Genomic DNA, 27,197 nt, shown 5'->3' with positions numbered 1-27,197 from the left:
GAGAATGGGGACTTCTTTGAACCCCTGGTTACGCCATCCAATCGGGCAATTCCGAGCCGTGTAGCCAAGCCGGCGTGGCAGTGGACCGGCCAGGACCCTGCCGCGCGCCTTCCGCGTCTCGCCATTTCGTCATCCGGAAATGTGTCTTTTAACTTCCGAGTCGATCAATTAATTCTAAAGAAGCGCCCTCGAGGCTCCTGCACTTCCTTCGCAACAGCCCGGGCAGCGCCACCTCGCGCACCTCGCGCACCCCGTGCCAACATATCTCAATCCGGCTCAGCGGACTCGAGGACCCCAGGGATGCCGGCCCGGCCGACAATGACCGTCGACCGACCATGAATTCGTCACTGTCCCGCGCCGAGACTCTCAGTCTCGTGTCCCTCACGGCCGCCTGCGTCGCCATCCTCGCCAACGCTTTCCAGGGCGATGACAAGCCGCTCATGGTGTCGCTGGCCCTGAGCGGGCTGGCCTTCAGCGCCACCTTTGCCCTGATCCGCTGGCTCGGCCCGACCTTCATCAAGGCCGGTTTCAAGGGCGTCGACATGAGCAAGCACAACCGCAAGGAGCTGCCCGAGTGCATGGGTTCCGTGTGCGCCGCCGTCTACCTCTTTGCCATGATTGTGTTTGTTCCCTTTGCCTTCTACAAGGACGTCGTCGCGGCTACGAGCGGAGGCGGCAATCGGGACGTTGTGCTGCAGGTCGAACATGTGCAGCAGGGCCGCTTCCTGCATCGGTTCCCGCACAGCAAGGTAAGCTTTATTATTATTATTATTATTATTATTATTATTATTATTATTATTATCGCGAACGCTATCTACCTTAATCTATCGGGGTTTCAACTTGGCTATGGCGCGTTATTCCCCCGCTGACACTGGAAAACCCAGCTCTCGTCCTACCTATCAGCCATCGTCTCGCTGCACACCATCGCCTCCCTGGGGCTCGCCGACGACCTCTTCGACATCCGCTGGCGGCACAAGTTCTTCATCCCCGCCTTCGCCGCCATCCCCCTCCTCGTGGTCTACCGGGTCGACTTTGGCGTGACCTCCATCGTCGTCCCGATCCAGCTCCAGCCCTACCTCGGCCAGCTCGTCGACCTGGGCGCGCTCTACTACGTCTACATGGCCGCCGTGGCCATCTTCAGCCCCAACAGCATCAACATCCTCGCCGGCATCAACGGCATCGAGGTGGCCCAGTCCGTCGTCATCGGCGCCCTGATCGCCCTCAACGACGCCCTCTACCTGCTCACCCCTTACCCGCACCCGGCCACCGACTCGCACCTCTTCTCGCTCTCCTTCCTCCTCCCCTTCCTCGCCGTCTCGCTGGCCCTGCTCTACCACAACTGGTACCCGGCCCGCGTCTTCGTCGGCGACACGTACTGCTACTTTGCCGGCATGGTGTTCGTCGTCGTCAGCATCCTGGGCCACTTCAGCAAGACGCTGGTGCTGCTGCTGCTCCCCCAGATCTTCAACTTTGTCTACTCCACCCCGCAGCTCTTTGGCCTCGTCCCCTGCCCGCGCCACCGCCTGCCCCGCTTCAACGCCCGCACCGGCCTGCTCGAGCCGAGCGTCACGGCCTGGTCCGAGGCGCGCCAGCCGCGGTTCAAGCTTGTCGATTGGGGGCTGAGGCTGCTGGGGCGGTTGGGCCTCTTGAAGGTGGTGGTGGATGAGGAGGGAAGGCTGGTCGAGACGAGCAACTTCACCTTGTTGAACCTGTGGTTGGTGTGGAGGGGCCCGCTGCGGGAGGACCGGCTGGCGGCCGAGATCACGGCGGCGCAGGCGGCGCTAGGCTTGTTTGGGTTGTTTGCGAGGCATTCATTGGCGAGGCTGGTATTTAAAGAGGATAACTGGAGCATACACTAGCCGACAGGCACTCTATATATCGAGTTTTTTTTTTAGTTTTTTTTTTTTTTTTTTTTTTTTTTTTTTTTTTTTTTTTTTTTTTTTTTTTTTTTTTGATTTGATTTGATTTGGATCTGCGAGGGCTATAGAAAGGCTTTTGACCATTGTAGTAACTTTTTTTCCCCCCTTTCCCCGGGTAAGAGGTTCCAGGGATGATGATGCGCGTATTATGCGGTCTTAGCTCGTTCAGCTCAACCAGGCATCCCGGAACATGAGGATCCATGCCCACATCCCTCTCTGCCTTTCCCCTACCCTCTCCCTTGGCCCGACATCACCTTCCGCCCAAGTAAGGGCAGCCCGGCCGGATATGCCAAACACGGCCAAGTCGGCGGCTCTTTCGAAGGGTAGTTCCTGCCTCTCTCCAACGGTTTGCCGTTTGACTGGCAGGTTGAACTGCGGCGCGCGGTGTGGATTTAGGTAGAACAGTTCCCAACCGCACACCGGGTGCACAAGGCAGCTATCCGCCGAGGCCGTTGGCTCTGTTTTTTTCTTTCTTTTTTTTCTTTTTTGGAAGTGCCTATTGATCGAGCCGAGAAACAATGGCGGGACGAATCACCTTCTAAATATGTTCTTCCCCGGCGATCGTTGGGTATGTGTTGGGGGCGGGTTATGTCGCATGCATTATTGCGATTATTGCGACTCATCAGCAGCCCCGATCTGTCAGGCGGAGAAGAACTTTAGGCCGAGAGTCCCCCATTGGGGGGCGGGGGGGGGGGGGGGGGGGAGCACCTTCTCATCATGGGGCGGCCATCTTCATCTTGATCATGGCCATCTCGGTGCTCTTGGCCCAGGTGCCGTCGGGCTTCTGGCGGTAGCACATGAGCTTGCCCTCGTCGCCCACGCTGCCGAGGATCTGGCCGTCGTCGTCGAAGCCGACCCGCCAGACGGGAGTCCGGTGGCAGTCCAGCCGCGAGATCTCCGTCATGACGTGCCGGATGTGGCCCGGCAGCCCCGTCGCCCGTCGGTCCGGGTTGCCCCGGCTCTGGTCCAGCCCGGCGCGGATCCCGGAGGAGGCCCGCGACGCGTGGCTGCCGCCGCCGTCCTCCCCGTCTCCGCGACGTCGCACACCACTGCCGTGCTTCTTGACCTTATCCGCAGACCATTTCCCACCACCACCACCACCACCGCTGCCGCCGCCTGGTTCTTCCTCGCCCCCGCCGTCCTCCTCCCCCCCTTCCCCGGAGGAGGCGGGCGAAGGAGGAGGCAAGGCATCGAGGCGGAAGACCCTGACGCAGCCGTCCTGGCAGGCGGTTGCGATGATGTCGTAGCCGCGGATGTTGCCCGGGGCCCAGGCGAGGTCGCGGACGAGGCCGCGGTGGACGCCGGCGACGACCTCGGCGGCGAGGTAGAAAGCCTTGGAGGCGGCGGCGACGCCGAGCGAGGCGCGGATCGTGTCGCGCGTGCGGTACACCCGCACGCGGTCCATGACCGCCACCGCCAGCCCCAGCGCGTCCGACGGCACGCCCGCCCGCAGCGCCGTGTAGCACACCTCCGGGTTCGGGTCGAACCGGACCCGGAACGACGTCTCCTCGCCCCGGGTGATGCGTCGCGGCGCGGTGCCGCCTGCGCCGCTCCCGCCCTCGGTGGTGGCAGAGGCAGCGGTGATCGTGGGGTTGGCGCCGGTAGTGGTGGTGGTGGCGGAAGCGGCGGCGGCGGCGGCAGTGGTGGTGCTGGTGGTGCTGGTGGTGGTGCTGGTGGGGATGGTGGAGAGCTCGTCGAGGAGGGTGAAGGCGGCGAGATTCTCGATGCGGTCGTTCTCGTAGACAGTCAGGCCACCGTCGGCCGAGAGCAAGGCCAAGTATGTGGTGCGCGAGTCGTCGAGATGCTTGAGGGAGAAGGAGCGGTAGGGGGAGCGGGAGTTGCGGGTCTCGAAAGCCGGCTTGGCGGTCGCAGCTGCGCCGCTGGCGGGGGTGTTGCCGTCGAAGCTGGACGAGGCCGGGGCGGGCATGGGGCTGCCGATGCCCGTCGCTGGTGCGGCATTGCCGGTGCCGTTGGGGCCGAGGTACGGCGAGCGAGAGGGAATGGTGACGAGGGGCCCGTTACGGGTGGACTCGGCGAAGCGGCGGCCCGAGGCGGCCGAAGGGTCTTCGGCCCAGAGCTTGAAGCGGCCCTCGATGCCGAGCGAGGCCAGGAGGTTGGGATAGATGGTGGTCGGGAGCCATTGGAGCTGGGACAGGCATGGAATGGTTTAGCTTGGTACTATGAGGGCCGGACTTGGGTAGATAGGTCGGGATCCGAGGGTGGTGAAACAAACAGGGGAACGTAATCCGTACTTCTAGGATCTCGCTGGCATGAGCCCCCCAGGTATCGCACAAACGCCAAACGCCGTCCTTGTGGCGGTTGAAGACGCGGATCTTGCCGTCGACAGAGCCCGTCGCGCAGCGGTCGCCGTGGCCGTTGAAGGCGACGGCCTGCACCAGATCCTGGTGGCCGTGCTTATGGATGGTCTCGAAGCTGGGGCGGTCGTCGGTCGCCGGCGGGTCTGCCAGAAATGCGGCCGCTCTGGACATGGCGCGCAATTATGCGTCGTGGTGGTGGTTGCGGTTGCGGTTGCTGTTGTGCAGTGTGGATTGCCAACTTCCCGCTTCTGGAGACGTGAGAGCGGCTTTGGTGGTTGCGGGTTGCGGGTTGCGGGGTTTGGAGGGGCTCGGTCCCGCTGCGGGGCGGCCACTCACTGATGAGCGGGACCTGGGGCTGCAGTTAGTGTACTGTAATCTGTACAGTAGGCTTTCTCTCACTGGTGGAAACAGGCGATCCACAACCAGACTCTCCAAACAATTCGTTACCCACCGGCGCCGCCGCAATTGGCGCGCATCAACCGTAACCCCCCCGGGCGTTCCTTCGCGCGGGGACCCGGATCTGCTCGTGGATGATGTCGCTATTCCACTAGCAAGGGCCCGGAGAGCAAACCGGGTTCGTGGATTACCTATCTGCCGTGCCGAGAAGCTGGGGAAAGAAGGCAAAGACGGAGGTTTGCCCCGTTCTGTCTTACGCGAGCCCACGAGGGAGGGACCCTTGGCAACTTGTCGGCCTGCGTCATCGAGCCCGAGCCCCTGGGGAGATGATGGGAAACAATGGCGAAGACGCAGGTGCAATGCGGAGTACGGAATGCACCCGATTCATCCTCCCATTGTTGGTCCCAACCGCGCCAATCGTTGGTGTTGGGGATGATGTGTGCGGGCGACACGGTACCGAGGAAGGCCCAAGAATTTAGGGCAAAGGGCAACGGACAACGGACGACGGGGAACGGGGAACGGGGAAAGTTCTGGATTCCGTTGACGATGACGCCCGGGCTCGCTGTCAAATGCCTTTATAACAGGCCCGACCCGAGCTCACGACGACGACGCCGTGACTCTTTCTCTGCTGGTTAGGCCAAGTCATTATTACCCGAACCAGAGAGACGTCTAGACGGTCAATATTCAATATGAAGTGGTCCACGCTCATCCCCTCCGTCCTTGTTCCTCTCGTCTCGGCTGCTCCCAAGGAGCGGGAGGAGACGCCCGAGACCTTCTCGCAGCGCGTGATCTTCACGCCGCCCGACAACTACACCGACCCGCGCGTGCTGTACGCCCGCACCGCCCAGTTCCGGGACGGCACCCTGCTCGCGACCTGGGAGAATTACAGCCCGGAGCCCCCTCCGGTCTACTTCCCCATCTACCGCTCCACTGACGGCGGCTACAACTGGAAGGAAATCTCGCGTGTCGAGGACACGGCCAACGGATTGGGTAGGTTTTTTTTTTTTATTTTCATTTTTTTACGCTTCGTGGATTCGGCGGTCTGAGGCCGATCACTAACAACACCGAACGGGCCCCCCTCCAGGCCTCCGATACCAGCCGTTCCTCTACGTCCTGGATGAGCCCTTTGCCGGCTTCCCCAAGGACACGGTCCTGCTGGCCGGGAGCTCGATCCCCACGGACCTCTCAAGCACCCAGATCGACCTGTATGCCTCGACGGACCGCGGCGTGACGTGGGAGTTTGTCTCGCACATCGCGGCCGGCGGCGTGGCCATCCCCAACAACGGCGAGACCCCTGTCTGGGAGCCCTTCCTGATGCGCAACGGAGACACGCTCATCTGCTACTACTCGGACCAGCGCGAGAACACGACGTACGGCCAGAAGATGGTGCACCAGACCACCTCGGACCTGCGCACCTGGGGCCCCGTCGTCAACGACGTCACCTCGCCCGTCTACGAGGAGCGCCCGGGCATGCCGATCGTCGCCAGGCTGCCCAACGGCAAGTACATCATGACGTACGAGCACGGCGGCAGCCCCGTGCTGAGCGGCTACCAGTTCCCCGTCCACTACAAGGTCGCGTCGGATCCCGAGCAGTTCGGCCCCGCCACCGGCGTGCCGCTCCGGACCACCGACGGCTACATCCCGACCGGCTCGCCCTACGTCGTCTGGAGCCCCGTCGGCGGGGAGAACGGCACGGTGATCGCCAGCGCCCACAGCTCGGGCGACATCTACATCAACACGGGCCTCGCCGAGCCCGGGAGCACCTGGAGACGCGTCGCCACGCCCGAGAAGAACGCCTACACCCGCCATCTCCGCGTCCTCAACGACCCTACCAAGCTGCTCATCATGGGCGCCGGCCAGCTGCCGCCGAGCACCACCAACCAGGTGGAGCTGAGCGTGATTGACATCAGCAACCTGTAAAAAAAAAAAAAAGGGGGGGGGGGGGGGGGGGGGGGGACCGGCAAAGTTCTAGAGACCAGTGGGTGCTGGATAGGGTAGAGCGAGTCCGTTTTGAGGTATTGTCAAAAACACTCGTAAGAGCAATTTCCCTCGCGGTGTTGGTGTTGGGAAATCAGGTATTGACACAGCGAAAGCATCTCTTCGTGATGGGGCCACGACATGCGGTGGAACCTTCTCGTGCGGTGATTGACGGATCTCTATGCATTATGAAGGAGTTCGCCGCGTGCTAGGTAGGATACAAGCGGCTTAGCTCAGAGCCACGCTCCAGATGCCCCAAGCGTAGCGGCGCATATCGTGTTGTTATGTACAGTGCCCCTCACCCCTCTCCATATATTATATATATATATACATATCTATAAAATAAGTAAAGAAATATGCAAGTCAAAGTGGAAAGAAGAAATAATAAAAGGAGAAATAAAAAAAAAAAGAAGGAGAGGGGACAGTGGGTGCATGTCACAGCATATATCGGAACCCCTTGTCCCTCTTCTTCCCGCCGCGCCCTCCTACGAGCGCCTGCTCCTCCTCTTCCTCCCCCTCCTCGTGCCCATGCTCACGCCCACGCTCACCACTCTCACCACGCTCGCGCTCCTGCTCCTCCCGATCCCAGCGGCGGTTCCACCGGCCGAGCCACCACCTCAGGCCGGCAGCCAGGAGGGCGACGGCGACCATGGCGGCGGCGCAGACGGTCATGCCGCGGGCGTAGTAGGGCGCGTCGCGGTCCGGGTACAGGCGGGTGCCGACGAGGGGCCCGCACTGGCCGACGGCCTGCAGCAGGGCGAAGCCGGCGCCCCGCCGGGCCGCGCCGCCGCGCTGGTTGTTGACGCTCCACGCGACCGTCAGCACCACCACGTTGAAGAAGCCGATCGCGGCCGGGTACACGGCCAGGTAGCGCACCGCCAGCATGGCCGGTCCCGACGACGACGACGACGACGAGGAGGAGGACGAGGGAGAAGGAGGATGGGCGAGCGCCAGGACGGCGTACCCGGCGGCCGAGGCCAGGGCGTGGGCGATGAGGAACGGGGCGCGGGCGCGGGCGGCGTCGGAGGCGTAGGCGGTGGCGAGGACGGCGAGGAAGGCGAGCAGGTAAGGGGGCGCCGACAGGGCCTGGGCGGCGGGCGGAGAGTGGCCCATGGCGCGCAGGATGGTCGGGAGGAAGACGGGCAGGGAGGAGTAGGCCATGTTGGTGAGGAAGAAGATGAGGGCGGTCAGCCAGGCGGCCGGGTCGGCCAGGACCGCGAGGGAGTCGCGGAGGGTCGAAGAAGAGGAAGAAGAAGGGGCGGCGGTGGCCGGGGCATCATCGTCGTCGTCGGGCTGGAGGAGGCGCAGGCGCGCGACTCTCCTTTCTCGCGCGGTCAGGTAGCGGGCGGTCTGCGGCGAGTCGGGGATGAGGTGCCAAGCGAGCCCCGCGACGAGCAGCGAGGGGAAGCCCTCGACGAGGAAGAGGAGGCGCCAGGGGGCGATCGGGGTGGATTCTCCGAACTTGACGATCAGCCAGGCGAGGGAAGAGGCGAAGGAGGTGGCCAGGGGGGCGGCTACGTTGCATGCGCGTTGTCGTTCATGTCAGAGGAGTCGGAGGGGAAAAAAAAACAAAAAAAAACGGATTCATGCCAGGCCAAGCAAACGTACCTGACACGAAAATGGCTGTCCTGAAGGCCAGCTCGTGGCGCTTGAAGAAGAAGGACAGGTAGTACGGCACGCCGGTGAAGCCGGCCTCCCCGATGCCCAGCAGGAAGCGCAGGAAGACGAGCATGGGATAGTTGACGGCCACGGCCTGCGAGGAAGCCGTGACGCCCCACGAGAAGACGAGCGCGGCGACGTAGACGTGCGCGGGGATGACGCGCCAGAGCATCGCCATCCACTCGAAGGCGATGTAGGCCATGTAGAAGGCGCCGACCGACCACTCATACCAGTCGTCGCGGGGAGGCACAGACTGCAGGTCGTCGTCCATGCCGGCAATACGCGCGTTGCCGATGTCTGCGGCCTCGTCAGCTCGTCAGTTCCTCGTCAGCTCCGGGACGGTTGAACCTACTCGACCGGTCCAGGAAACTCAGCAGATACAGCAGGGCCAAGAAGATCACCAGCCGCCGGTCGAGCTTACGCACTACAGCCTGTTCCTCCTCGGGGGTGAACAGCGGCCATGGTGGTTGCCGCCGCCGCCGTCGCGATGTCCCGGGCACTTGCTCAGCATCCGACGGCCTTGCTTCGTCCGCGTCTTCATCCTTCTCGTCCTCGCCGTCCGATCCGGTGTCGGGTGTCGGCAACCCCTCTCGCTGCTTCCCCTTCCCCTTCCCTGTCGCTGGGCCCGCGCATGCGGACGAGGACGAGCTTGACGAGGATGGGATCGATGATGTTGCTTGCACCAACTCTGCTTGGCTCACAGACATTGCGATCAAATTTCGCCAGGTACCTCCCAGTTTTTTTTTTTTTTTTTTCCCGGCCGTTTCCTCCGAGGCAGTTAGCCCGGTGCTGGCGGTCGACAATGACGGCAACGAGGGTGTGGCACCCGAAGGCCGACTTGAAATTTGTCGGGGCCGCAGTGCTTGGTTGTACTGCCCGCTACCTACTGATGGGCAATCGGCGCGTCGCTTCACGGGCCAGAAATCATCACTGTTCTGTATGGCTACTCGTAGCGTAACGATTGCGAGGCCGCACGCGAGCCCATCTGAGTTGCACAGAGTTGTGCCTTACACATTATAAGTCCAAAAAAAAGGCAACTGACAGGCATATCAGCCCACGAAGCTTCCTGGTTGGGCGATCAGCACGCTAGTTTGTGCCAAGTGACTTAGTTTATTATCCTGGGCAGCGCTCTGATGGATAGAAATGATCAACCCGCCTCCCCTTCACCTAAGTCGGGGCAATCTCCAGGCACGAGCTGTGCGGCATTCCGTCCCTTCTTCTCCCTCCAGTTCATCCGATCAACCACTTGCTTTCCATCCCATCCTCGCACCCTGACACGGTTTTAACTACAGGGTCCCCCGACCCAGATGATGCGAGTTCACACACTCTGGTATCATGTCGACCACAACTTCCGACAAGCGGACAAACACACACGCACACGCCAGTTTCGAGCAAGCAGCATTTGGTATCGGCTTCATCTATTGTTCTTGTCCGGATCTGCCCACCTTGATACACGACGCAGTACCAACAGCAAGCCGTCCTCGGGGCGTAGAATCATCGGTTGCAGGGCCACCAACAAACAGTCCTCGAGCCCGCCTTCCCTTTGGTGAAGACGAGTACCGTACATCACCACGCCGACAAACAGATCCTCCTGAAAGCGATGCCGACCTTTTCCCTTCCCTGCCCTGACGTCCATCGAGCACCCACCTCCTCCCTCCCACTTAAGCCACTCCATCAGAAAGCCATCCCGTCCTACCTCCCTGCATCATCCGCCTCGACCTACCCCAGCTCATCCAAGAAACGCTCGCGGCCGCCCTCCCTCGACTATCCATGCTGCGTATCGCGTCGCGTATCAGTAACCGAGAAAATAGACGAAAAAAAAAGGACGAGTAAAATTAGATAACACCAAGAAACCTTTCCTTCCCCCCATGGCATGGGACGAGGGGTTTCTCGCCGGTAACCATAAAGTATTGTCCAGAAAGGTAATAATAGAAATGATTCCCTGACCGGGTAGTAATCACGTAATCACCTGACAGCATCCATCCCATTTTTTTTTTTCAGATAAAAGATCTGTATACAAAAAAGAAACGGAGAACGCCAGAGCAGGATCTATGACCCGGCCAGGGTATCATCGTCCAAGAAGGATATAGAAAAAAGGAAAACTGAGTAGATTGAAAAAAAAAGCACAATAAACAAGAAAATGAGAATTCAGTGTGCGAGACCGCGAATTTCAGGCGCCGTCCGCTTCTTCGTACATCTATATGTAAGGAAAGGAGTCTTCCTAGTGAGGTCGGCGAGAGGCAAAAAATAGCAGCAAAAAGCGGTCGGCTCGGAGGTTGCGGAAAGTGCGCGACTAGGTGCGCTGCGCGGTTTTGTTATAAAACGCCAAGGCCACGCAATTGCTCGAGATCGCTTGCTTAAAGTCAGACAGCCCGCAACCGCCGACCGATGGGTATCGAAGCATAAAGAAAAACGTGACGACGGTTCACGCCCTTAAACAACGTTCAGAAGGCGAGAGCGTGAATCTTGCAGTGTTTGGGCGTCGGAGGAGCAAGTCAAAAGGTGAAAGGCACGGTCGTGGCGGATCGGGGCTACGAGTCATGAGGCGCGACCAAGAGATGGACCATGATCGGGGGGCAGATCAGTTCCAGCCAAGCGAGTTCTCAGCCGCGACGGGCGCCGAGATGAACTGAGTGCGGCCCGAGTTGCCCATGCCGCTCCTTCCACTGCCATGGCTATCGCGCCCTCCAGATGGTACCGCACCGTAGCTGCTGGTGAAGTCGCGGCTCAGCAAGGCGCCGCCCATGAGAGCAGGGCTGCCGCGGCCGGCATCGCTCATCTCGGACGGGTTGCTTATGGAGCTCGCCCGCCGGTGGGCCTGCTTCTTGCGCTTGTATCGCCGCGCCACGACGAACATGACCACGCCATACGCCGCAGCCACGGCGACCGCACCGCTGACGATGCCCGCCGTCGTACCCCGCTGCGCACTGCTCTGGTTATCCGCGTTGTTGCCGCCGTTGCCGCCAAAAGGGTCACTGCTAGAGCCGCCGCCGCCGGAAGAGCCGTCGCCAGAAGATCCGCTAGAGCCCCCGCCTAATCCATCGGGATATTGGCCGAGCCTGATGGGAATCGCCGGGTTGATCTGATGCGTAAGATTGTAGAGGAGCTCGTTAGGGCTGTTGTACAAGCGCGAGCTCGGCACCTTGATGTCGATCGCCAGAGCATCCACCATATTGACAGGATACGTCACGATCGCACACGTCGTGATGTAGCCCAGCGAGTTCTGCGTATCCATCGGAACCAGTCGCTTGACCTGGGCCTTGCTAATATCGAAGTTGGCCGCCTCGCTCAAGGCCTGCGGCAGGAATTTGAAAATCTGAGCAGCAGCCTTGTCGTTTTGCACAACAAACGGATACTGGTAACCCTCGCGGAATCCGATTTGGATAAGCATGGTATCTTCAGGCTGCGTGGTTGGTGCGTTGTTGGGCGCAATGGCAGATGGGAACTTGGACGGAATGCCGTTCGCCGTTGTGGTAGGCGAACCCGTGGCCGACGAGGTACTGGGGGCAACAATGATGGTCGAAGGGATGAAAGGTGTCGAGGGCGTGCCCGTGAAGGTGGTGACAGGCGGGATGCTCGTGACGCCTCCAGCTTCCTCGGGGCCGGTGGTGGTAGAGCTTCTCGACGAACTCTCGGACGAGGAGGTGCTGGTTGGTCGCGGAAGACTCGATGTTTCTGATGGCACCGTGCTGTTGCCAGTCGGGGCCGTGCTGTTGTCGGAGAAAAAACTCGAGGTCGACGACGAAAACCCCGTGCTTGGGGCGAAGGTTACTGTGCCATTGGTAGAAGGATCAAGACCGCTCGCCGATGGAGTGAGAGAAGAGCTCGGTGTGATCGTTCCAGCGCTCCCAGTGTCGGTAGGAGTGGGAGTGCTCGTCGAATTCGTGATCGTCGATGGTTCCAGGTCGCTCGTCGATGGTTCAAAGTCACCAGTCGTGGATGTTGACTGCAGGGGCGGCTCAGTCACTGTCGCCGGAGGAGTGGTAGACACACCAGTGCCCGGCCCAGTGATTCCATCCGAGAGGCTGATTTCGTCTGAAGGGCTGGGCAACAGCGTGGAGGTGGCGTTTTGAGTCGGGTTAAAGATGCTTGAAAGCCCCGAGTCGATATCACTGAACAAGGAGCTAATCGGGTTATCATTCTCGGTGGTGCTTGAGGTCGTTGTGACAATACCGGTTGGAGCTAGCAGAATCTCGGATGTGCTTGACGTGGTAGCCTGGGAGTTCACAGATGTTGATGTCTCCTCAGCTGTCGAGCTATTTCCCGATTCAGAAGGAGACGATTCAGTCGACGAGTTACCCTCTGATTTGGACGTCGACTCGATTGACGAGCTACTCTCCGGCCTGGACGTAGACGACTCGGTTGGTGAGCTGCTCTCTAGGTTGGACGTAGACGACTCGGTTGGTAAGCTGCTCTCTGGGTTGGACGTAGACTGCTCGGTTGGCGAGGTACTCTCTGGTGTGGACGTGGACGGCTCGGTTGACGAGCTATCAATTGAAGAGGAGCTGGTCTCACGAGCCGTCTCGGTAGACGAAGCGATGCCGGTCGAGCTCTCGTCGGTGCTGCTCTTGGAAGAGCTCTCGCTAGTAGAAACGCTCTCGGACACAGTGCTGGATGCGGTAGAATTCGTCGGAAACAACACGGGAGGAGTGAAGAACGGTGGTGAGACGTAGATCGTGCTCGAGATAACAATTGTTGTCACCCTGGGGACACCCAGCTCGTCCGAATCCGACTCAACCTGCCTCTTGGTCGTTTCTGAGGAGGTCGTTGATAGGCCCTCTTGCGGCGTTGTTATCGTGTCGTTGGTGAACTGGCGCTTAACATGGCGGGGGAAGTAATACTTCGGCTTTGGCGTCTCCTCAACGGCTACCACTGAAGACACCGCCACCAACGCGGCGGCCAACACTGAAGCTGTTCTCATCTTATCCCTTTACGGCGTCTCGGTCATGCGATCGGAGCTTTCGTGTTTGACGGAGCGAGCGAGGTCCCTCGCGTAAGGAGTGTAGTCTCTTCCAAAAGTCATGTCAGCGCCGCCAAGGGAATCGGCGAGGCAGCACTCACTCGTCAGGAGAATCGTAATGAATGTACTTGACAAAGTGTTTCAACGAGTGTGGTTCTAGACCAATATGTTAGTATACGTGGACCGACACGCCATTCCGCAACTTTGAAAGCCATGGGTTGGGCGATGCTGACGGCTCGGGAGGGACAACATGACAACACGGCACGCGCTTTCTCTGGTCGCAGAAACACCGGTTGATGCCCTTGAAGGTCCCGTTGCCCATCCTGTTGCTGCATCCCACAGTTCCCTCACCAGGTATATGCGCAACTCACAATTGACGATTGGGAGGGGGCCTCCGAGAGCCCCTTTGAAAGATGCAAAAGCGACTGAATGCGTTTAAAAGAGCGACTTGACGAAAATCGTCGAAAGTGAATTTTTTTTTTTTTGAATTAACGGCGCTTCACCTTCGTGGTGTCGAGAGCTCGCGTTCAGCGGTCATGACAGAGCGGGCCTTGGGGTCTCGAGTCACGGTCGGTCTTCCGGGATGGTCGCTCTTCCCGGTCGGAAGAAAGGTCGGACGACGACGACGACGGGTATTCGCTTGGTCGGTCGGTTGGCGGCGAGTCGCAAGACTGGTCCCGAATGGAGCGACGTCGTCGAGGGAAGATCGCCGGATGGGAAATGTAGAGAGTGAAGCGGGAAGAAGGAAAAGAAAGGATTGGCTTGGAGAGAACGGAACGAACGAAACAGCGGAGGAAGCCCCAAAGCAAGCGGGAGAAACAACAAGGGGCTGGAAGCGAAGGGGAATTGGAGGGAAGAACTTGGGGGCGGAGCGCTGCAGGGGTCGCAACGGGGAAGATTACTGTGTACACTAGCCAGGGAACCCAGGCGCTGAGCAGCTTGGCTGGGGGCGTTGGTGGGGTCCGCCGAAATTCAGGTACCGGTGGGTCAAGGACGAGGGCAGGGCAGAAACGGACCAAGGGTGGGTGCTTCACGACTCGTACATAGTACTTATAGTCCGTACAGTGCAAGGAACGGTCCACGGGTAGACTTAAGAAAGTTTGGCTGCGGAGGGAGGAATATGACAAGTGCGAGAAAATTTGGAAAGAACAGCAGCCCAATTGAGCACACCGATACCCACGCGATCCATTTGAGAAAGCAGCCTGCCTTTTGTGGGGGCGGTTGGTCGCAACAGCGCACCCGAGCAGGAAAAGCGGTAGTTAACTACCGTAAGTTCACTTGCGCAGTAATGTCTGCACTTGGTAGGAAGGAATGCGGCAAGGATTCTGCTCCGTTGCAGGCTGGCAGCTCACCGTCCGCTTGTACGGAGTATGTGCGGACGTAATCCGTACGGTACACAGTACGCTAGGGTAGCACATAACTGCGGACACTCCGCATCCCGACCGGAAGCCACCAGACTACTCCGTAGTCTGGATCCAAAGAGGCAGCTGCTGGAAGGGTGTGGCGGTACATGGGGCAGATCAGGCACTAGTGCGGATAAGTACTCGAGACTTCGAAGAGAACTGCCCTTGCAGTGGGGTCCAAAGCATAAATTGAAGAATGCGCATGTACATTGACACTAAGTGCGTTTGTGACCGATATTAAAGTGACCCACTCCAACAATGCCAAGGAGCACCACGCCATGCGGTTGGCTAGCGAACAGATGGCGCCTCCACCTGAAGCGATATTGCTCAAGTTATGGATGACATGATGCATTGCAGCCTGCATCAGGGCAAACTGCTAATCTCAAGTTTTGCGTGCAGGTCAGTTGCCCGTCCCTGACCTCCATGAATTCGGCCTTTGCTTCCCGACGGGCGGCAAGCTTGAAGAATTGGACCCTGCAGACAACGGTAACACGTGTTTGTAAACTAGTTACGCAGTACGGTTTGTCAGCGTTCCCGAATCAGGGTTTTTCCCTTAAAGAACTGCGCTGATCGCCATTTTCCTGCCCTCCCCCGGACCACTGCAGATGCGACCCTAGGTCGGTGAGCAAAAAAGCTCGTGTTCTCATCCTCCTCCTACTTCAGTAGTGTAGTGTGGCTAGCCAACCGCCAAGAAACACCGGGCGGGAAAGCGTCCTATTTTGCCTTTATTACTTGCTAGATAATTCACCGTGTACGGAGTATGTCGGGAGCACTCCATAGGTGTAACTACACACATCAAAACTGGAACGGAGGATGCACGACTTCTTGACCGGATGCCCGGTGAGCACGATTCGCACCGCCGGCGACTGAGTCCAATACTCAGCTGTCATTGTAGCTACTGCGCTGAGCGGGCACAGCTGCTGGTGCGGGTGGTGCTGCATGGCGTTGGCGACAAGGGGATCAAGTACGAGTCCTCCGGACTGTACCTCCGGTGCCACATAACTACTTACTTCACAGTAAGGCCCGACGGGTATGGACTATGTCCACTGCACTACTTCGCGGTTCCCATTTCCTCCGAAGAGCCAATAGTAAGCGCGTGTTCTAAACAGCAATAGGACAAGCGACATATCGCGTAGAGATTGCAATCATCTAACAACCAAGTACGCTAGGTTGTGGTACCTTGGATCAGCCGAAATGCAGGTTAATAATCGCTGATTATCAATTGTCATGCAAACCTACTAACATACTTCTATTGCCCCAATATTTATTGTCTTGGAGTTGCTGCGTAGGTCCAGCGATCTATGCCATCCATAAACTCGGCCGCAAGGCCAGGGAGGCTCGCATCTCACCTCGAGCCCCGCTTCAGTCGACCTCCCGTCGTCTGGAACAGCATCGAGTTACCAACGGTCGGGCGGGAATCACGTGGAACTGACTATTTCGGTTGTTTGCAACTCTCCGCACGTGCGAAGTCGTGTACGGAATACGGTGCAGGTCAACTAAGCTGTGCGCCGCGGCGCAGCATCCGCCAGCGTTGCTGACTGCCCACCTGAATCCAGCGTACGGCGGAGTTCCGAGTTCCGTACGGAGAGCCGCCGCTCACCTGTTCCCCCTGCTGCCGCCTTTGGGAGTTTGTTTAGCACCAAATGGACGATGGTAAGAGACGAATCAGCCGCGGACCAACCTCCTCCAAGCCAACAGCTGCGCCGCGGGTGTCGAATGAGGCACTCGCGTTGTTCCTGTTCCGCAGCTCAGCCTCCGCCAACACCGAGTGCCTGTCGAGGATCGACGATCGCCGAATTTCGTCATTCCAAGATCCGCGGATCGTCGACCCAAGCGACCCCACTCGGCGAGCCTCACATCCCAGCCCTACAAGGCAGGCGGATGGACGGATGGAGAGAAGAAGATCCTTACACTACGGATAACAACAACGTGGGCTCAAGAGAGGGAGACGCACGACCAAGAGGCGGCGGCCCCCAGATCCCGCGGCTCATGTCCTCGCCGCAAGCCAACGTCTGACAGCGTTGTTTCAGGTCCTTGTTTAAGAATCGGATCCAACACGAGGAAAAGCCCCCAATGCCCCTCTCGCCGACCCAGCCCGGCTCTGCTCTCATTCGAGCAGCTTGCCTCTGATCGGGACACGCGCGCGCTGCTGAACAACAGAACATGTGCCGTGAGGCACGACGACATCGACACATTCACTCTCCGGCTTTCCCAAGTGAGCAACAAGGTGAATGACGCGTCATCGTCGCAAAGGTAGAGAGGTTGGTTTGATCTAGCATCCACATCTCCACGCGCCTCTCCCTTTCCCATTCAGACCCTACTTCCAATCGTGAGGTAGCAATCTGTCGTCGCGACGCAGCCCCGTCAGCAGGAAGCCATAGTCAACACACCATAGTTATCTGTAACTAGCCTCGCTGGTTAGCTGAGCGTCCCAAGCCAAACACGGTCTGTAGAATGGGGAGAAGAACGCATCTCCAAAATCTTGGTCTCTTTATCTCGGGTACTCTTGGTCTCGCACGACAGTAATAGATCGAGTAGCACTCACATCACCATCCCTTTTCGCCTTGCAACCAACGGATAGCCATTTGCAAGGCACCCCCTTAAACCAGCTCGAGACCCCGAACACCCGTGTACCAAAACGCCAAAAACCGCGCCTCCAACGCCTGGGATGCCAGTCTAGACGACACTAACCCTGATCTGCGTAACATTAGCATCACGCTACCATGGTAACCAAGGTAGTTAGAAGGTCTGCCACATCAGAACTGCTTCCCAAAACCGACCCACTGTTCTCTTACGACTCGGACAACGGACGTTTCAGGTCGGTTGAAACCTTCCTCTGCACGGTAGTGTGTTAGACTTTAGGCTTTTATAGTGTGCAATACATCCATGGGTAATCATGTAAACCGATAGATTTACTCGTCTACGCAAGAGTTGATACCTAGCTGCTTTCACGGTTCTTCTTCTCACCAACTCTTCGTGAGTGAGTAACCCACACCCCACACCCCCGCCCCCTCCCCCCAAAAACAAAACAAAACAAAAAAAAAAAAAAAAAAAAAAAAAAAAAAAAAAAAAAAAAAAAAAAAAAGAAGAAGTGCGATCATTTTACCCGCTTCAACGGTCCCGTCTCGCCGTCTGTTTCGTTATTTCGTCTTTTTCGTTTGTCCCCGATGTTGTCTGCCCACGTTCGCAGATTGAAAAGGGGTCTCCTCCGTACCCACTGGCATCCACCTACAAGATCGGATGGTCGGTAGCGGGAGAATAGTAAGCAGGCCGTGCTATGGGGATGAACGAGGGGACGGGAGGTCGATGATGGCGGATGGAGACAGTGCTAGAATGTAGGTGCGCAGCCATGGCACGCGTAGCTCTGAGCGATGGGCACTGCGGAGAAAAGGGCTGAGGGATGTGGCTTCAAAGAAAAAAATAAAACAAAAAATAAAAGTAAAAAAAGAGGGGAAGGATGGCACTATTTTTAAGGCTCTCCGTTCGAGGCTCTCGTGCTTGAGGTATTAACCTCTTTGCCATATTTTGCCATGGTGATACCTTCCTCACATATGTCATCGGTTCTCCAGAAGGGTCACTTCCCGCCCTTTCGTTTGGTTTATCATAACTGTAAATTTCACTCATTCCCCCCTCCCCCTCCCAAACCAAAAAAAAAAAAAAAAATTCTTCCCCAGAATTGACTTAAATCTATTGTATAGTTACCTTGTCCTCGTCTCGAAGTGGAGGACTCCTTATTTTGGACCACAACAGATGAAGAACGAGAAGCAGCACATGGAAAGGGGAGAGGAGAGGGGGGAAAATCAAGGTAAAAAAGTAAAGTGGAAGAAAAAGGGGTTGAAAAGGGGAAGTCAGAGGAAGCGCCTTTGGGTGTTATGCACATGTATACACAACGAGCGACCTGCGCGCCGCGCTTAAAGCGGCTGGCTTCCCAGCATAATCGCGGCAACGGCGGCTACCTCATGAACTACATAGTACACTACTCCAGCTTGCTAGACCTCGCGATTTGATGTTCGGACCCGGCCCAGAGAGCCACACTTGTGTAACTTGCTGGCTTTTATGTATTAGAGTTTGCTTTCCCCGACCATCACGCCATCACCCGTCAATCTCGTCCGAAAGCTGCAGACTGACGTATGTGGAGTCTCGGTTTTTTGTTTCTTTTTTGATCTCCTCCCCACTCGGTCTTCAGAGTTTTTACACCAACAATTCACGACCCAGATGAGAGACGCAGTCCAAAGAGTGGGTATAGCGACCCCCATCGTGAAATCGGACTGATTTATTGGAGAACACAGTCTTAAGGGACAAGATGACACCCGCGAGACACCGCTAGTCTCTCGGATTGGCCGAAAGTCTTCGGGCAGCTCCTTCGGGTGCTACTGTGACGGTAGATGCATGTCAGGCTAGCTGCCTTTTTTCTCCTGCCTCCACTTTGGGATGCGGGATCAGGAAGTTATTTGGGCTCCTGTTGCGTCCAGAGTGGAGGACCGAAGCCAACCACACCCGTCCGGTTCCGTCCCGGCCACCGGCATTCACTTACCCTAGATCACGCCGGCAGGATCTTGGTCTGTAGCAGCGGCTTGCCGACTCCGCGGAACACAAGATTTGCCCATTGGGGCCGCTCCACGTGTCTCACGGTCAGGTCGACCTCCGATCTCGATGCCGCGCCCGCCCGAGACGCTGTCCCGGCTTCCAGCTGCTTAGCGTCACACTAGGCATACCGTGCTCGGCGACCCTAACTCGCGCCTTGTGTTGGGGAAGAGTGGGTGGAAACGTTTTCGTATGTCTCCGCGGGCGCATGCATCGATCATGATTGACGAAGAGCCCCGTGAGCTGCGGGACCGAATGGCCGACCAGTGACTCCATTGCCAGTAAACAGAGTGTAGGGCACAGCACATGAGCGACCAAATCCCCCGACTTCCAAAGTTCAGCTGTTGCGTTCTTCATGCCACGCAAAAAAGCCGATGGATAAAACTGGATAAAACAGATGCTCTATCCGTATTCTGGCCCCAGTTCGAAGCCAGTCACGGTCGACGTATCCTCGGGCATGAGATTCCGTGCTCTCTGGGGAATTGCGTAAGACAATGTCACGGGGGAAAATTGGGTTTCGCAGATCGAGACATTGGACTGCCATCGCCCGCGGCGAACCGTTGTCCATACATGTATGTACATACATACATACATACATAATACATACGTGAAATGCATGTATGTATGCACATACACGCTGCAGCTGGAACTGGCATCTGCTCTGCAAAGCGGTAGCACAGCGGACTCTCCCGTCTCTGTTATGCCTCTGATATGCATCGACATCCACGGCAAATAATTAGCCTGGCCCTCCTTCGGCCGCCGCTACTGCCCCTTTCTCGGGAATCTGAGCTAGGGGCAACCGTGAGGGGTGACCAAGCCACCGAAAGCCCTGCGATTTGGACGTATACCGTGTATGTATTAGGGCAGGAGAGACGGGTCGTGGTAAGTTGGAACATACTGGCCAACGAGGGACGCCAGGGAATCCGCGTCCGCCTTGACGGCCGCTGGCCAGTAGCTCTACGATTCTATACGTCGGTTCACGGGCTAGGTCTGTCGGTGGTACGGGAGAGTCGGTTGGGTTGGAAAACCATGGCGTCCGCTTCTTGTCTGCGCCTAACCAACATTTGTCTTTCGCCGCCCAACCAGAACCAGATGCAGCTTGTTAGTGTTCAGGTTGATGGAGGCCCAAAAGCAATGAGCTGGCGGGTGCACCTCCTTCGTGTAGTGTGTAGCTCTGCGGCAGGTCGGCGACTCGACTGGATCTATCACCGACCGCCAGGGCGGACTTCTCCGCCCAAGGAACAGTGTCTCAACTCGCCGACGGGTGGGTGAAGCTGCGATATGGCATGGCCAGCGCACGAGAGCGCATGCGACCTTCTCGGCGACAGCTGCGATCTGCGCTAGGTCATTGGTGCCTGGAACGATGATCGCGTTGGCAAGCTGCAAGATGGGATAACCGATATGCACGTGAGGGGAGCAGAAATGGGGTAAGGTGGAAAGGAAAGGGAAAGAGCCAGGGCGCTGGGGTCCTGCAAAGTGCGAACCCTATCGGTTTCAACCTCCCCCCTCTCGAACGGAGGGAGCTTGCTTTCACTCAATGGAGCACCCCGCGCTAAGATCCCACGCAGGTAAGGAAGGTATTTAACCATTGTACATACATACATACATACCTTACATCCACACATACAGTATCGAAGGTACCGTACGTACCTTACTGCGTGCTACTACGACATGCGGGTGAGGCAATTTGTACGCGCACCCAACCGGGACCAGCGGTCTCTGTGCATCGGGTCACCGACCACCTACTACGTAGCTCTCAACATGGGACTCTTCCCCAACCACCAACGGTCGCAGTGCGGACCATTAGCAAAAGCCAGAGCGCGCCAGGTACTATGTAGTACCTTCCAAGTCACTTGCACCAACGCCCCGGACACATCTCGCACGCCGAATCGGCTCCGGAGCCAGGCATTTCTGACATGACATCGGGGAGGACGGTGATCTGCAGACGCGCGCCTCGTCCTATCTTCCTCCTCTGCCCTCTGTCTCAACTGTCTCCTCCCGCCGGGGTAAGAAGCGTGGGCCAAGAACAAGTACATGTACCTCCTCAGACCCCGACGGCGCGGCCGGTGGGATCGTGATCAGGCGGCGGAAGAACCGAGCCTGGCACTCATCTACCACAACCCGGTGGCCGGTGTCCACGGAAATCCCTTAAATAGGGCTGCCGAACTCGGGTCTCCTCTTGTCTGCTACCGCATACATACCTTAACACATGTGCCGCGTCAGATCGCTCTACGGCTACGCACTATCTCCCTCTACGGCTTCTCATCTGCCTTGCAAGATCAGCAACTGTTGACCAGCTCGTCATCTGTTCTCGGCAACTCGCTAGCTCGTCTTGCCCCAATCCCACAGTGTGGGCTTTGCCACATTCTGCTGAAAAGGGGGAGGGGGCAACAACCCTTATTCTGTCACTAAACTCGAAACCCATCGTCACAGACACGGGTTCATTCACAAACGCTGCCACACAGCCATCGCCGGCCACTCGAGCCTCGGAAACATCAGGTGCGATGGGTGTGACAAGAACAGTCCGTGTTGCCGGGAGCGGGCCGCAACCCGTCAAGGGCCAGAAAGTCACAATCGCATACACCGGCTGGTTGAAAGACACGGGCCAGCCAGATAATAAGGGTCAAGAGTGTGTAACCATCCCAGAGGCCATGCCTGCCCACCAGCCCCAGTGTTCTATTCCTCTCTGACAGATGTCGCAGATTCGACTCATCCATCGGCAGGGACGACTTTGTGACCGAGATCGGTGTTGGGAGACTGATCAAGGGTAGGATAGACCACACCGTCTCCGCCTTTTTTTTTTTTTTTTTTTTTTTTTTTTTTTTTTTGGAAACTATGTCCGCTCACAAAGCATCCGCAGGCTGGGATGAAGCAGTCCTTGAGATGAGGGTTGGCGAGCAGGCTACTCTTGACATCACTAGGTGAGCAGGCTGGCCCGAGTTAAACCATAACGGTCCGCTAATGTTTTATTCGCCGACAGTGACTACGGCTACGGGGAAAAGTAAGCTTGAGGATATGCAGCACTTACTAACCTGTATGGAGGGAAGCGCCGGCTGACCAGATCCTTAGGGGATTTCGTGGCCATATCCCACCGAACGCCGACCTTATCTTGTAAGTGGACTTTCACAGCCTCCGCAGGAATATGATCTGACCATGATGCAAACAGCGACGTACATCTCAAGGCGGTCCAATGACCTGTGCCTGGAACTTTCGTCCGGGATATTGACCTGATGATTTCTAGTTCACCTTCTTTTTGTTGTTCGGTCAGAAACTGCCGCGCACACGGTTAGGCGTGTCTCGAGATGTTTCCGAAAATGTCAGGTTCAATGCTTGAAGGGCCTTCAATACACGAGAGGGCATATTCATCAAAAGTCAACGTCATCAAATCATTCACCGCTTCACCTACGAGCCAAGGTGTTACAGGCTCATCTTCGTGAAGAAAGCTACGTTTTCTACCTCTATATGGCTCTCGACCGCCTAAGTTCTGTGCAACCGTGCAACCTCAACAGCTCCAACTTGCGAGCAACGCGCCACAGGTAATGCCTCGCAAATCGTAGCTTCCGAGATGGAGTGGGGGAAAAGAACACTCTCTAAAACAATCAAAAAAATATGGAACCGTAGAGGAGTGAGAAAAGGGGCGTCTTTATGGGTTATAAAAGTTGGAAGAGTATGATAGAGAGCTTGAAGGAAGGGGTGCATTTCTAAATAGAGGCGAGGAGATGGAAAGGAAGCGAAAAAATGGAACTAAGATGCGTAACTAACGTACTACCTAACCCAATACGACGTCGTACACTAGCGCTTAGTACGGATTACTTACTCGTTGTAGTGTATTCTGTACGGATTACATACACAGTAAACTTAGCTCCCTCAGCTGGTGTGCCACTCTCGGCATGGAATTACCCCACCCTGCCGTCATTGCCGCGGGCGACCTGTTGCGCCTGATGGCGGGGCTGAGCGACTGCCTTGCAACTTTCAGATCCAAATGAGCCAACGACCTTCTCGCGTGTTCCCAACATCTTGATTACCAAGAACTCGAAAACTTCCTGCATTTCCCATCCGCTATATCAACAAACTCGCCAAACTGGGGAAACGCAAGGTGTCCGAAGGGGATCTGCCTATTTCCCTCAAACGAACCATGACTGTGAGTTCCAGCTGCATCTCCTGTTCATTCATGCACCCCCCTTCCCGACCGCCCAAACGCCGTCGAACATTGAAACAGGGACCGCGTCACGGCGAACACGAATCTTCCGGGGGACCTCCTCGGTCTAGTGCTCGCTGGAGGATCTGGTGCCCATCCGCACTCTCCACTTGGAGACGGTCGACAAAACAACATCCTCGACCGACAGACGGTCTAACAATGGATTCGCAGGACAAGACGCAGCCCGGCGAGGTCGACCTCGTCACCAGGATGCAGGTGGACGAGTCGGTCGTGGGTTCGAATGAGATCGACGAGTCTCTCTACAGCCGACAGCTCTATGTGCTGGGACACGAGGCCATGAAGCGCATGATCGCCTCGAACGTGCTCATTGTCGGTCTCAAGGGCCTCGGCGTCGAGATTGCCAAAAACGTCGCCCTTGCCGGCGTCAAGAGCCTGACCCTCTACGATCCGGCGCCGATCGCCATTTCAGATCTTTCCTCCCAGTTCTTCCTCCGCCCCGGCGATGTCGGCAAACCACGCGACCAAGTTACTGCTCCCCGAGTTGCCGAGCTGAATGCGTACACCCCCGTCCGCGTTCACGAGTCTGCGAGGTACGCGAGAGCTGATGAGGCCAGCTCTGGGTTGAATCTCGGCATGCGCTAACTGGCTCTCTTGACAGTCTCGAAGACGATCTCTCACAGTTTGACAAATACCAAGTCGTCGCCCTCACAAACACCCCACTCCGCACGCAGAAGATCGTCGGCGACTACTGCCACGAGAAGGGTATTTACTTCATCGTAGCCGACACCTTTGGTCTCTTCGGGTCCGTGTTTTGCGACTTTGGAAAGAACTTCACTGTCATCGACGCGACCGGCGAGAACCCCGTGAACGGCATTGTTGCCGGCATCGACGAGACGGGCCTGGTGTCTGCCCTGGATGAGACCCGCCACGGCCTCGAGGACGGCGACTACGTCACGTTTTCGGAGATTGAGGGCATGGAGGCTCTGAACGATTGCGAGCCGCGGAAGGTTACGGTCAAGGGACCCTACACCTTCTCGATTGGCGACGTGTCTGGGCTAGGCCAGTACAAGCGTGGTGGCTTGTTCCGACAAGTCAAGATGCCCAAGTTTCTCGACTTCAAGCGCATCAGCGATGCTCTGAAGGACCCCGAGTTCGTCATTTCCGATTTCGCCAAGTTCGACCGGCCTCAGCAGCTCCATATCGGTATCCAGGCGCTACACGCTTTCGTCGAAACCCATGGCCGCCTTCCCCGGCCCATGAATGAGGAGGACGCGCTCGAGATCGTCGGCTCCGCCAAGAAGATAGCACAGGCTGACGGCGTCGAGGTGGAGTTTGACGAGAAGCTGCTGAAGGAGCTCAGCTACCAGGCGATGGGTGATCTCAGCCCGATGGCAGCGTTCTTTGGTGGTCTCACCGCCCAGGAAGTGCTCAAGGCCGTGTCGGGCAAGTTCCACCCGGTCAAGCAGTACATGTACTTTGACGCTCTCGAGGCCCTCCCGACCGGATCCACCCGCTCCGAGGAGCTGTGCAAGCCCATCGGATCTTGCTACGACGGGCAGATCGTCGTCTTCGGCCGCGAGTTCCAGGAGAAGATTGCGAATGTCAAGCAGTTCTTGGTCGGCGCCGGCGCGATCGGCTGTGAGATGCTCAAGAACTGGGCAATGATTGGCCTGGGAACTGGGCCCAACGGCCGGATTACCGTGACCGATATGGACTCCATCGAGAAGAGCAACCTGAACAGGCAGTTCCTCTTCCGGCCCAAGGACGTGGGCCAGATGAAGAGCGAGTGTGCGGCCAGGGCCGTCGAGGCCATGAACAATGAACTCGAAGGGCATATCGTCACCCTTAAAGACCGCGTCAGCCCGGAGACGGAGCACATTTTCAACGAGGAGTTCTGGAACGAGCTGGACGGCGTGACCAACGCTCTGGACAACGTCGAGGCGAGGACGTACGTCGACAGGCGATGCGTCTTCTTCCACAAGCCTCTCCTGGAGAGTGGTACCCTAGGCACCAAGGGCAACACCCAAGTCGTCCTTCCCAGGATTACCGAGTCCTACTCGTCTTCTCAGGACCCGCCCGAGCAGTCCTTCCCCATGTGCACGCTCCGCAGCTTCCCCAACAGGATCGAGCACACGATCGCGTGGGCTCGCGAGCTCTTTGAGAGCTCCTTCGTGAAGCCCGCCGAGACGGCGAACCTCTACCTTACGCAACCCAACTATTTGGAGACGACACTGAAGCAGGGCGGCAACGAGAAGGCTACTCTGGAGATGCTGGTTGACTACCTGAAGAACGAGCGGGCGCTCACCTTCGAAGACTGCGTCCAGTGGGCCCGCATGCTGTTTGAGAAACAGTACAACAACGCGATCCAGCAGCTGCTCTACAACTTCCCCAAGGACGCTGTCTCTTCGACCGGGACGCCCTTCTGGTCGGGCCCCAAGCGAGCGCCGGACCCGCTCAAGTTCGATCCTAACAACAAGACGCACTTTTCGTTCATCGAGGCGGCGACCAATCTCCATGCCTTCAACTATAACATCAATGTCAAGGGAAAGACCAAGGAGGATTACCTACGGGCGCTGGACTCCATGATCATTCCAGACTTCTCGCCGGACGCCAACGTCAAGATTCAGGCCGACGACAAGGAACCCGTAAGTGATACCGCGTTGGACGTGAGTGAGAATAGCGGTTTTTGGCTAATACCGATTAGGACCCGAATGCCGAGGCCGGCGCCTTTGACGACGAGGCCGAGCTCCAGAAGCTGATCAGCGAACTTCCGGATCCCAAATCGTTGGCCGGCTTCAAGCTGACGCCGGTGGAGTTTGAGAAGGACGACGACACCAACTATCACATCGACTTCATCACGGCTGCCAGCAACTTGCGTGCCGAGAACTACAAGATCGAGCCAGCGGACCGTCACAAGACCAAGTTCATCGCCGGCAAGATCATTCCGGCCATCGCGACGACCACGGCGCTGGTCACGGGCCTGGTGGTTCTGGAGTTGTACAAGATCATCGACGGCAAGAAGAACATTGAGCAGTACAAGAACGGTTTCGTCAACCTGGCGCTACCCTTCTTCGGCTTCAGCGAGCCGATCGCCAGCCCCAAGGTCGAGTACAAGGGCCCCAACGGCAAGGTGACGCTGGATAAGATCTGGGACCGTTTCGAGGTCGGCAACATCACGCTCCGGGAGCTGATTGACGACTTTGAGAAGCGCGGCCTGACTATTGCCATGCTGAGCTCCGGCGTCAGCCTGCTGTTTGCCTCCTTCTTCCCCCCTGCCAAGCAAAAGGACAGGCTCGACATGAAGCTGAGCGAGTTGGTGGAGTCGGTCGCCAAGAAGCCCATCCCGTCGCACCAGACGGAGCTGATCTTCGAGGTGGTTACGGAGGACGCCGACGGGGAGGACGTTGAAGTGCCGTACATCAAGGCCAAGATCCGGTAAACTTTATGTTTGCTCAGGGGAGGCGGATTGAGGAGGTTGTGTGTCAAGACGGGTGCAATGATAAGGAGCGGCTTGCTCATAAAGCCCTGGTATAGGTGGGAATAGACGTCGTGTTTTTGTTACCACGGCTACTTCTTTCGTCTCGTAACTGAAATCTTGGGGGTCCCCCGCTCAATACTGCATTCCACGTCGGGCTTGAAACCTAGTGAAAAAGCCAGCCAGCCAAGACGCGTCAGTTATTGATGTTTGTCTCCGAGTGTCCATGATCCCGAACCTTTGTCACCAGATCGCTGTACCCCTGACTCCGCTCCCGAACCCGCCCTCTTAGTAGTGTTCGGTCTGGGGGTTCCTGAATAATCATCAGCAAGGCCATGCCAGGTGTG

At 57.5% G+C, this 27,197-nt stretch overlaps 8 protein-coding genes across 8 annotated transcripts; 5 read left to right on the top strand and 3 right to left on the bottom strand.

Moving 5' to 3' along the window:
- Positions 1-235: 235 nt before the first annotated feature.
- On the top strand, positions 236-1,893 carry P884DRAFT_244075 (glycosyl transferase family 4-domain-containing protein). The gene is made up of 2 exons (XM_069440354.1): positions 236-749; positions 885-1,893. Exons 1-2 carry the CDS (start codon positions 336-338, stop codon positions 1,857-1,859), a joined length of 1,389 nt encoding a protein of 462 aa, XP_069297319.1. The 5' UTR covers positions 236-335; the 3' UTR covers positions 1,860-1,893.
- A 741-nt stretch (positions 1,894-2,634) lies between these two features.
- Positions 2,635-4,408, bottom strand: P884DRAFT_277895 (WD40-repeat-containing domain protein; the record flags this gene model as incomplete). Its single annotated transcript, XM_069443131.1, has 2 exons — positions 2,635-4,065; positions 4,172-4,408. The coding sequence occupies 2 exons, from the start codon at positions 4,406-4,408 to the stop codon at positions 2,635-2,637; spliced, it is 1,668 nt and encodes a 555-aa protein (XP_069297318.1).
- Positions 4,409-5,322: 914 nt separating this feature from the next.
- P884DRAFT_277894 (glycoside hydrolase family 93 protein) lies at positions 5,323-6,553 on the top strand (the record flags this gene model as incomplete). The annotated part of the gene is made up of 2 exons (XM_069443130.1): positions 5,323-5,623; positions 5,718-6,553. The coding sequence occupies 2 exons, from the start codon at positions 5,323-5,325 to the stop codon at positions 6,551-6,553; spliced, it is 1,137 nt and encodes a 378-aa protein (XP_069297317.1).
- A 492-nt stretch (positions 6,554-7,045) lies between these two features.
- P884DRAFT_244064 (major facilitator superfamily domain-containing protein) lies at positions 7,046-8,976 on the bottom strand (the record flags this gene model as incomplete). Its single annotated transcript, XM_069440353.1, has 3 exons — positions 7,046-8,124; positions 8,219-8,566; positions 8,622-8,976. 3 exons carry the CDS (start codon positions 8,974-8,976, stop codon positions 7,046-7,048), a joined length of 1,782 nt encoding a protein of 593 aa, XP_069297316.1.
- Positions 8,977-10,374: 1,398 nt separating this feature from the next.
- On the bottom strand, positions 10,375-13,595 carry P884DRAFT_24826 (uncharacterized protein). Its single transcript, XM_069440544.1, has 3 exons — positions 13,463-13,595; positions 13,331-13,385; positions 10,375-13,276 (listed from the first exon to the last, which is right to left on the bottom strand). The coding sequence occupies exon 3, from the start codon at positions 13,188-13,190 to the stop codon at positions 10,851-10,853; it is 2,340 nt and encodes a 779-aa protein (XP_069297315.1). The 5' UTR covers positions 13,191-13,276; positions 13,331-13,385; positions 13,463-13,595; the 3' UTR covers positions 10,375-10,850.
- Positions 13,596-14,978: 1,383 nt separating this feature from the next.
- On the top strand, positions 14,979-16,648 carry P884DRAFT_277891 (uncharacterized protein; the record flags this gene model as incomplete). The annotated part of the gene is made up of 7 exons (XM_069443129.1): positions 14,979-15,031; positions 15,528-15,648; positions 15,802-15,832; positions 15,928-16,038; positions 16,162-16,259; positions 16,324-16,433; positions 16,510-16,648. 7 exons carry the CDS (start codon positions 14,979-14,981, stop codon positions 16,646-16,648), a joined length of 663 nt encoding a protein of 220 aa, XP_069297314.1.
- A 5,003-nt stretch (positions 16,649-21,651) lies between these two features.
- P884DRAFT_201050 (uncharacterized protein) lies at positions 21,652-22,410 on the top strand (the record flags this gene model as incomplete). Its single annotated transcript, XM_069438335.1, has 6 exons — positions 21,652-21,845; positions 21,919-21,983; positions 22,077-22,137; positions 22,197-22,217; positions 22,286-22,327; positions 22,383-22,410. Coding segments are annotated over 6 exons (411 nt in total), but the record flags the coding sequence as incomplete, so codon positions are not given.
- Positions 22,411-23,203: 793 nt separating this feature from the next.
- On the top strand, positions 23,204-27,105 carry P884DRAFT_244055 (uncharacterized protein). Its single transcript, XM_069440352.1, has 5 exons — positions 23,204-23,357; positions 23,586-23,965; positions 24,034-26,020; positions 26,080-27,016; positions 27,089-27,105. Exons 1-4 carry the CDS (start codon positions 23,352-23,354, stop codon positions 26,812-26,814), a joined length of 3,108 nt encoding a protein of 1,035 aa, XP_069297312.1. The 5' UTR covers positions 23,204-23,351; the 3' UTR covers positions 26,815-27,016; positions 27,089-27,105.
- Positions 27,106-27,197: the final 92 nt, after the last annotated feature.

The sequence above is a fragment of the Thermothelomyces heterothallicus genome (genome assembly GCF_042370625.1).
Source record: "Thermothelomyces heterothallicus CBS 202.75 unplaced genomic scaffold P884_scaffold_12, whole genome shotgun sequence".
In the NCBI taxonomy this organism is placed as follows: domain Eukaryota; kingdom Fungi; phylum Ascomycota; class Sordariomycetes; order Sordariales; family Chaetomiaceae; genus Thermothelomyces; species Thermothelomyces heterothallicus.
This window is presented reverse-complemented; position numbering and strand designations above follow the sequence as displayed.

Excerpts from the sequence above, each read along its gene's own strand:
- P884DRAFT_244075 (XM_069440354.1), top strand. The coding sequence starts at position 336 with ATGAATTCGTCACTGTCCCGCGCCGAGACTCTCAGTCTCGTGTCCCTC. Across the intron at positions 750-884 it reads ATCGGTTCCCGCACAGCAAG|CTCTCGTCCTACCTATCAGC; the intron begins GTAAGCTTTATT and ends TGGAAAACCCAG.
- P884DRAFT_24826 (XM_069440544.1), bottom strand. The coding sequence starts at position 13,190 with ATGAGAACAGCTTCAGTGTTGGCCGCCGCGTTGGTGGCGGTGTCTTCA.
- P884DRAFT_244055 (XM_069440352.1), top strand. Across the intron at positions 23,966-24,033 it reads CGCGTTCACGAGTCTGCGAG|TCTCGAAGACGATCTCTCAC; the intron begins GTACGCGAGAGC and ends CTCTCTTGACAG. Across the intron at positions 26,021-26,079 it reads AGGCCGACGACAAGGAACCC|GACCCGAATGCCGAGGCCGG; the intron begins GTAAGTGATACC and ends AATACCGATTAG.